The 10,276-nt window shown below is 34.9% G+C and overlaps 1 protein-coding gene across 1 annotated transcript; it reads left to right on the top strand.

The window, feature by feature from the left end:
- Positions 1 to 1,900: 1,900 nt before the first annotated feature.
- pou4f1 (POU class 4 homeobox 1) lies at positions 1,901 to 4,622 on the top strand. Its single transcript, XM_046854213.1, has 2 exons — positions 1,901 to 2,407; positions 2,720 to 4,622. The coding sequence occupies exons 1-2, from the start codon at positions 2,285 to 2,287 to the stop codon at positions 3,797 to 3,799; spliced, it is 1,203 nt and encodes a 400-aa protein (XP_046710169.1). The 5' UTR covers positions 1,901 to 2,284; the 3' UTR covers positions 3,800 to 4,622.
- The last annotated feature ends 5,654 nt before the right edge of the window (positions 4,623 to 10,276 follow it).

The following is a 10,276-nucleotide window of genomic DNA, read 5'->3' as shown; positions in this document are numbered from 1 at the left end:
CTCTAGGGGATCAATAAAGTATTTCTAATTCTGATTTGTTTTGTTGTTTTATTAAAAATTAATTGTTAAAATATGTGTGCCATGATTATTGGCACCCTAAAAATTCATATAAGTAAAATATATTTGAAGTGTATTCTTGTTGATATTTTACATTTTATAGTACTTATTTAAATGATATTTAAAATATTTACTTTTTTATCTTTTATTTTTGTACCTTAATTAGCATAAACCATTAATAATTCTTATTTGTGTGAATTTTACTTCAGGACTGGAGTTTCTTTTATCTTATAACCAGTATAGTCTAGGAAAAAATCCATCATAATTTTATAAAGATATTTATATTATAATAAACATAGCAGGCAACATTTTACATGATATATAATAATGACAAAACACTGGATTTTACCAAAACTTTACCATCACATGTCAAACGTTTGCTTTTATTTTCAACTTAACAGTTATCTGAGTTTGAATAAATAATAAATAGAAAAATTTGGTCTATGTATAAAAATCACTTGCTGTTGCTGAGGATATCTCCACATGGACTGCCTGAAGCTCACAATAAGATGGATGATACCACATGAGAACCATAAAGAAAGCAGATCTTCCTTGAGCACCTTTATATTTGCAATTGCTATAAACTGTCTGCACTCAAATCTCCATTTTTATATGGTTAATATATTACATGTATTTTTAATAGACTTTAAGTTGATTAGATTAGAACTTTCCTGATTTCAGAAATGACTCTGATGCTCATACTCAAGTTCCTATTTTTAATTATATTATACAAGAGAAGAATAATAATGTACACATAAGTACAAACTACTGGGACTTTTAAATGCAATATTATATAAGTACATAAGTATATAAATATAAAATGCAATTATATATATATATATATATATATATATATATATATATATATATATATATATATATATATATATATATATATAAAATTATTTCTCATATACATTGTTATACTGTATAAATAATGTACTTATGTTTTATATATATATATATATATATATATATAGTATTTATTTGATTACTCTCCTCCATGTCCTTCACTATGCTTAACACGAATTATAGTAATATATATAATGTAAAAATATAAAAATTTAAAATGAAAAGTAAAATATAAAATGAAATATCATATAATAAATAAATAAATAAATATGTATATAAACATAAACTGTAATTGTATACAAATAACTGTATTAAATGTTACTGAGTTATGAACATAAAGGAAAAGGTGGAATAATTTGATTATGTATCTTATTATATAAATGTAAATATATAATAAAAAGTAATATGAATGTTATATATATATATATATATATATATATATATATATATATATATATATATATATATAAATAAATATACACACATATATATATATATATATATATATATATATATATATATATATATATATATATATATATATATATATATATATATATATATATATATATATATATATATATATAATATTCATTTTCACGCTTTTTTTCCCATGTCCTCCATTATGCTTAACACGTCAGTAATATTTAACACGTGTGTCTGTACTGTAAATTACTTCAGGTCCCCCCCCCTCTCCCCCCCTCCGCTGGTATTTTACGACTTCGTCGCGCTCGTAACTCGTATTTACGGTAATTCCGACAGCGGTGAGATTTAGCTCGGCGGCGCGCGCTCGGGCTTTTTTGGTCCTATAGTCGTAGCCCGAGGCGCTCGTGGCCGCTTGAAGTCTCGCGAGAGAGAGAGAGAGAGGGAGAGGGAGAGGGAGAGAGAGGGAGAGAGCGCGAGCTGCTACTGGACGAGATTCTGAGAGGGGGACTCAGGTGTAAGAGCGCAGCGCAGCGCGTGCAGGGAGACAGATAAGCGCCACCGAGACACTGCAAGGCATCTCCTCTCTGCACCAGGCTCTCAGATCTCCTAAACTTCACACTAACGCGACCTGAGACTGCAAAACACACACACACACACACACACGCGCGCGCACACACATACACACACACACACACACACACACACACACACGCATGTACACACACGCACATACATACACGCACGCGCGCACACACACACGCACAGCGCAACCCTGGACCTGGAGCAGCATCGTCCACTTTATTTGCATCTTTATTTATTAATGTTCTCTTAGCTTTGGTTTTCTTTACTTTTTTGTTTCTTCTTTGATTTCTTTTCTTTTATTTATTTACTGTGCACTTTTTTTCCTGGAGGAAGCAGGACGCTTTTGCGGACAAACTAAAAAATCATCATGATGTCCATGAACAGCAAACAGCCTCATTTCGCCATGCACCCGAGTTTACCCGAGCACAAATACACCACTTTACACTCGAGCTCGGAAGCGATCCGGAGAGCGTGCCTGCAAACTCCACAGGTAAAAAACACACAAGTTTTGTCAAATTTTTTATTATTTTTATTTTTATTTTATTCATGCATATAAAAGTAATATTGTAATGCACACTTTGTATTGCTGGAACGTGTGTTGTTTTGCATGCATCTGGATGCATCATGTCGTTTTTCTGTTTTGCATACTTCACATTTATTTCTACTTGCAAAATTATTAATTGTTTTATTAACATAATTGTTTCCTTTGTTGGATTTTGCAAAACAAAAAATAAAACCCTTTTTAAACTCTTTAATTAATAATAATGTATGAAAACAAAAACTGGTTTCTTTCTACTCACAGCTCCAGAGCAACATCTTCGCGAGCCTGGACGAGACCCTGCTGGCGCGCGCGGAGGCCCTGGCGGCGGTGGACATGGCGGTGTCGCAGGGAAAAGCGCACCCGTTCAAACCCGACGCCACGTACCACACGATGAACAGCGTGCCCTGTTCGTCCACGTCCACGGTGCCCATCGCGCCGCCGCACCTCCCGCACCATCCGCACCACCACCATCACCACCACCACCAGAACCTGGAGCCACCAGACCTGATGGAGCACATCAGCTCGCCTTCACTGACCCTGATGAGCAGCGCGCACGAGGCAGGTGGGGGAGCTGGAGGAGGTGGTGGAGGAGGAGGTGGTGGAGGTGGTGGTGGTGGTGGAGGAGGAGGTGGAGGTGGTGGAGGAGGATTGATCTCCACCGCAGCGCATCCGCACTCACACATGCACGGCCTGAGCCACCTTTCGCACCAGGCCGCTATGAACATCAGCTCTCCTCTCGGACATCACCACCACCATCACCACCACCCGCACCACCCTCACCCAGGGCTGTTACCCAGCCACCCAGGCAGCGCTCAGGGCGCCTCGGGTTTGGTTCCCAACGGACTCTCGTCTCTGCCCGACTCGGATACAGACCCGCGGGAGCTCGAGGCGTTCGCCGAGCGCTTCAAGCAGCGACGCATCAAACTCGGGGTTACCCAGGCGGACGTGGGTGGCGCCCTCGCCAATCTGAAAATCCCCGGTGTGGGCTCTCTGAGTCAGAGCACCATATGTAGGTTCGAGTCCCTGACATTGTCGCACAACAACATGATCGCGCTCAAGCCCATTCTCCAGGCCTGGCTGGAGGAGGCCGAGGGCGCACAGCGCGAGAAAACGAACAAACCCGAGCTGTTCAACGGCGCCGAGAAGAAGCGCAAGCGCACCTCCATCGCCGCGCCTGAGAAGCGCTCTCTCGAGGCGTACTTCGCCGTGCAGCCGCGGCCCTCCAGCGAGAAAATCGCGGCCATCGCCGAAAAATTGGACCTCAAAAAGAACGTGGTGCGCGTCTGGTTCTGTAACCAGAGACAAAAACAGAAACGGCTGAAATTTTCTGCGGCGCACTGATGATGATGATGATGATCTCGGTGATGGTGATGATGATGATCATAAAGAGGATGAGGAGGAGGACATTGTTTTTTTGGACCAAGGGATCTACTATCATGTGTGTAGGTCTGCTCAGACCCGGTGGGTTTTTTTCATGATCAATCAGATTTATTACTTTATTATTGTGGATCAGACTTCACGTGACCCGTCTCGCGCCCTGAATTAAGATGATGATATTTATCATGTATTTATTTATTTATTTATTTATTTTTTTCCCTATTAATGCTGGTGAAATATGCAAACTCCAGCAAACCAGACTTGTGGAGAACATTTATTCCCCCCCCCCAGAAAAAAAAAAAAAAGAAAAAAAAATTACAAACACAAATTCGGGTTTTTTTCTTTTTTTTTTCTTTTTCTTTTTCTTTTCTTTTTTTTTTTTAAATAAGAAAAACACACGTTTATTATTCTGAAATGATGAAATAGCCATTGAAGGATTACCTCATACTGTATACTTATTGTCCAGTTTCAGTTGATTTCATTCGATAATTCATTCTTTACGGATTATTACTGATTTCCTGTTTTATGGATTTATAATCGGAATCTTTAAAAAATAATTTCTGATGGAAAAGATGGAGTCAAAATGTAAAAAAAGAAAGAAAGAAAAGAGGGTATACAAAATCCATGGGTTAATGGTTTAGTCTGTAATCGAGGTGACCACTTGGAGTTTTTTCCCTTTAATTGCACTGAAATATAGTAAATAATTTATTATTTTTATTATTATTATTATTATTATTATTATTATTATTATTATTATTATTATTATTATTTCACTCTATTGAAATGCTTTTTGTACATATAAAAACACACAGATGACACCTGCTCACCCTGGATTTCATTTTTTCTCTTCTTTTTTCAAATGTTTTATTTTTTTATTTTAAATGTCTATCATTATTTTCTGAGGGTAATATCGCATGGAGAACACGATCACATTTCCATCCTGTTGGAACAGAATGAAGGATAAAAAGAAATAATAACAACAACAACAACAAAAACTCTATCTATATTTAATTGTCTTTAAAAAAATTAATTTATTCCTTTATTTTGAATTTGTACACTTTGGTTTGCAGTGCAAACATTCTATGCATTATTAAAGTAATACCGACTGAAGCACTACCGCGTTAGAGGACCTGCTGTTAGCCTTGTGGATGGTGTCACTGTTTAATGCCACACACACACACACACACACACACACACGCGCACACGCGCACACGCACGCACGCACACGTGTTCGTTTTGTCGTGTTATAACTCCAGAAAAAAGAATTAAGAAAAGAAAGTTGTGTAAGTAGTAAGTTATTTTGTTCACAGATGTTTACAGATGGCGGCCAAGGTGAGTCGCGCGCGCTCTGTGTCCCTGCATATTTCCATGCATCCATCCATCCATCCATCCATCCATCCATCCATCCATCCATCCATCCATCCATCCATCTTTTCTGTTCTGTAAAGCCAAATCCACTCCGCGAGCCCCAATAAATTAATGACAAATGAGAAAACAAGACTGATTATTATTATTATTATTATTATTATTATTATAATAATAATAATTATTATTATTATTATTATTATTAATATAACACTGTTGTGAGTCCAACAGGAGCAGTTCCTCCTCATGCCACTTATGCAAACACAAATCAATATATAAAATCCTTTTTTTTGTGCATCAACATAATTAATAATAGCATTAATAATTCACTTTTAATCATTTAAACCTGCGCACACTGAACTCTGGTTTAACTACTGCTTTTCATCAACATTCAGGTAGGTTATAAGTTCAAATCCCAGCACCACATGATAACTATTATTATTATTATTATTATTATTATTATTATTATTATTATTTAACGCCATTTGGTGATATTGGAAAACAGGTTTTGATAATAATAATAATAATAATAATAATAATAATAATAATAATAATACTATAATATATAATAAGAAAACAAATCAGAAGGGAAAATCAAAAAACAGAAATTTCATTTTTCTTTTCACATTAAGGATTTTTTAAAGACTTTTTTTTCAAGAATTATTTAAGCTACAAAATCTGCAGGTCTGGTTACAAAATGTTCAGATTTCAGAGCAGGAAAAGGCTCTTTAATTAATATTAATATAATAATAATAATAATAATAATAATAATAATAATAATAATTAAAATAATAATAATAATAATAATAATAATAATAATAATAATAATTATTATTATTAATATGATTATGATTATTATTAATATGATTAGTATTATTGATTGGGAAGAAATTGAGTCGCAATTGGACAAGACCAGGTCCCTTCTTTTAGTATTAGCTCTAACAACTAAGTAGTACTAGAACTCATACAACAACAACAACAACAACAACAACAACAACAACAACAACACAATAATATGTAAGAGTTAAACAGCTATGTAAGCCATCGTCTCTCTCTTCATGTTTTCAGCATTAAATGTGAGCAGCCTCTGATATACCGCTTTTTATAAATAATTCATGTTCTGAGATTTAGAAATTAATAAAGCGAGCACAAAGAGGTGCTAATTAAAAGCTGAGTAATTATAATAATTATGATTACACTCAGCCTAATGGGATGTTACAGCATGTCAGACAAAGTGGCATTAAACAGGAGCGTCAAAAGACACCACGACCCCTCACTCAATACACTGAGGACTAACGCTCGTGCATGTGGACCTGATCTCCATGATCCTGAACATCTGAATACACAACCCACAAACTGGAGACAAATCCGAAAAATGATTGCAAAAAAATTTAAAAAGATAAAAAAGAATCACAAAAATACTGCTGTTGGTGTAGATTGTATTGAATGTTATTATTTATTTTAGCTTCATGTGGAGTTAATAATTATTGTCGGGAATATATTGAAATAAAAGGTATTATTATTATTATTATTATTATTATTATTATTATTATTATTATTATTGACGGCTTTCGTTCTAAATAAAAACGATTTAAATTTAAGCCAAAAAAATTTTGTTTGGGTTTAAAGTGTAAATTAGACACAAATACAAACCGTTTGAAATGATTCTTATCCTCCTGCTGAGAATGAATTTTGTGCGTAAAATCGCAGTTCACTTCCAACACACGGTTTTACAGCTTCATGGCCGCTTTAAAAGAGAAAAAAAAAAAGCAGGAGAAGAAGGAGAGAGAGAGAGAAAAAAAAGGAAAATAAATGTTAAATGTAAGTGATGCAATATTAATCACGGGCGCTGATATAAAATGCAATATTTCAAGGAGCTGAAGGGCTTTTATTCGGAGCACAGCAGCAGCGCCGGAGAGCAAAGAAAACGACAGGAGGGAAAAAAAGAAGAGAAAAAAAGGGAAAATAAAGAGGCGGTTATTGTTCGCGTTTGGCTTTCGGCGATGGTGGAAAAAGCGAGCTGCGATGTGAGTAAGCACTTTTTTATTTTTATTTAATTCCTGGCAAAAAATATATATATCAGTATAATTCCGATCTTAAAATTTCCACACAAATAATGTATTTATTTGTTGCTATTTATTGCTTTTTATTTGTTGCTGTATTTATTTTCTAAAAATCAAATTATCAGATATTCGAAATAAAAAAAAATTAAATCTGAGCTATCATATATATCTAACTGTACACCCGACAAATTAGAAGTTATAATATATTTACTATTTAATCCATAACTCAGAAAATTTTTGCTTAGAAATGTATGTACATTTTTGGAGCTGTCCATTTCCCCAGTGCTGAACTTCCAACTACATCTTCGAATCTTCTCCAAATTGCTATTCTTTCTCCACCATGTTCTGGCTGCAGTGCACTGAGCTGAGCTTCTTTAACTCTTTAGTGCATTATATAGAGTTCCACATCCCACTGGCAGCTCTGCTAGCTCTACTGTCTGTCTGCTCACTGTGTGTGATAGCAGTAAAAATCCTGTGATTTGCCCCCCGATTTGCCCCTGGCCGGAGGGGAGCCCTCGGCTACCCCAGCTGCTCCACAAGCCATATGGAGCTATTCATCATGGAGCTATTAATCAGCAGATTTACATCAACACCGACTGAGCAACTATATAAAGTTCAAAATCAGGACAGGGACCAAATGTAATAATAATAATAATAATAATAATAATAATAATAATAATAATAATATAGTTGTAATTGGTGTATCCCTTTCTAATTTGTATCCTTCCTCATATTACATAACTATTTGCCTGACAGGATTTTTTCCACTATAAAAAACCCCCAAAAACAACCCCCCCCACAAAAGACTCCAAAGCGCCTCCAGTTCACTTTCAGCAAAAAGATTCGATGAATATGCAAACTAGACACGCCCTATCCATATATGCCCCGCCCACTCCCCCCCGGTAAACTGATATTCTAAGGCTTATAACGTGAGATACAATAGCGTGTTCAAATCAAAAGCCTGATTCCTAACAAGATGTTAAACTCTGACCAGGACCTCTGACCCCGCATTTAAACCAACCAACTAATAATAATAATAATAATAATAATAATAATAATAATAAGAAGAAGAAGAAGAAGAAGAAGAAGAAGAAGAAGAAGGGTTCAGGTTGGCTAATACATGGTGTACAATCATCACCTTAGGTCTTGTTCATTCCAAGTGGAGACTGACAGTGAATTTCTTTTCATTTCTTTCTAAAAAAAAACCATGCCAGTGCATTAATATTTTTATTGGAATAACTGTAAAGCCATGTGTGGTAATTGTGAGATGGTTTGACAACTTTATATCATCATCACACCACCCTTTTACACACATCATCACAGAGGCCATTAGATTCTGTGACAGATGCTCTCTTTACTGCCCTATTTATTGCCATTGTTGAATTCATTATGATCATATTCTCATAATTATCACCACTGCACTTGTTTTGATCAAATTCTTCATCATCATCATCATCATCATCATCATCATCATCATCACCATCAATATCACATCCATGACCACAACTACCACTTTCAGCTTTGTTCCATTTTTAACATCACCATAAATGTGATCAACATTCGCATCACAACCGCCATCTTCACCATCATCATCATCATCATCATTACCAATACCATAATACCATCAACATCATTATAATGAACAGTCAGATCAATATCACATCAACCATAACCATAATCATTATCATCATCGATAATCAGATCACTATTACAGCAAACGCAACCATCATCATCATCATCATCATCACTGTCATTATCAATACCCCTGATATCCCTATTATAGTCTACATTCAAATCACAGTCAATACAACCACAACCTTCATCATCATCATTATCTCCATTACTGTTATTCTAAATACCATTTATATCTTCATTATAAAAACATTCAGATCACTATCACACCAACCACATCATCATCTTCATCATATTCTTCATCATTATCATCATTGTCTCCATTTCTGTCATTATAAATACCATTGATATCTTCATTATAAAAACATTCAGATCACTATTACACTAACCACAGTCATTGTCATCATCATCATCATCATCATCATCATCATCAACACCAACACCAATAATATTCTCATTATAACTAACATTAATATCACTATCACCAACCACAACCATCATCATCATCATCATCATCATAATTATAAAAAAACTTTTTTTATTTAAAAACATTCAGATCAATATCCTACAAACCACAACCTTCATCATCATCATCATCATCATCATCATCATCATCATAATTATCAAAAACTTTTTTAATAGAAAAACATTCAGTTCAATATCGTACAAACCTCAACCTTCATCATCATCATCATTATCATCAATACATTCTTTTTATAGAAAAATGTTTAGATCAATATCATACAAACCACAACCATCATCATCATCATCATCATCATCATCATCATCATCATCATCAGTCATCCCTACCCCATACTCATTATCAACTAAATATATATCCTTAATTATTACCCCCCCACCACCATCACCACACTGTTGTCTTATCACATTAACTGCTACATCATCATCATCATCGTCATCATCATCATCACAGCTGTCTTCACACTTACCCCACCTTTTAAGCACAACTATCATTACTGTCATTACGTCATAATGATGATGAGGAGGATCTTTATTACTATTGCTTCCCTTACATGCATTAATATTTACATCATCATTACCACCATCACAGTCTTTATCTTCACCCTGACATTAATAACATCCCCATGAAAATCAATATAATCACCAACACCATAATATCCATCATCTTTATTATTATGATTATGATTATGATGATGATTATTATTAATATTATTATTATTATTATTATTATTATTATTATTATTATTATTATTACTCTTTGTCCCTTATGTTCTCTCCCCATCAAGGACATCGTGAAGGGTGGAGTGATGAATCAGGGTGTGTCGAGCATCTCCTTCGGATCTGTGTTCATCTCCAGCTCGTATTTGCTCAGTAATCTCTGCCCAAGCTCCAGATGACA

The sequence above is a fragment of the Silurus meridionalis genome, chromosome 1, assembly GCF_014805685.1.
Source record: "Silurus meridionalis isolate SWU-2019-XX chromosome 1, ASM1480568v1, whole genome shotgun sequence".
NCBI classification, from domain to species: domain Eukaryota; kingdom Metazoa; phylum Chordata; class Actinopteri; order Siluriformes; family Siluridae; genus Silurus; species Silurus meridionalis.
This window is presented reverse-complemented; position numbering and strand designations above follow the sequence as displayed.

Excerpts from the sequence above, each read along its gene's own strand:
- pou4f1 (XM_046854213.1), top strand. The coding sequence starts at position 2,285 with ATGATGTCCATGAACAGCAAACAGCCTCATTTCGCCATGCACCCGAGT. Across the intron at positions 2,408-2,719 it reads CGTGCCTGCAAACTCCACAG|CTCCAGAGCAACATCTTCGC; the intron begins GTAAAAAACACA and ends TTCTACTCACAG.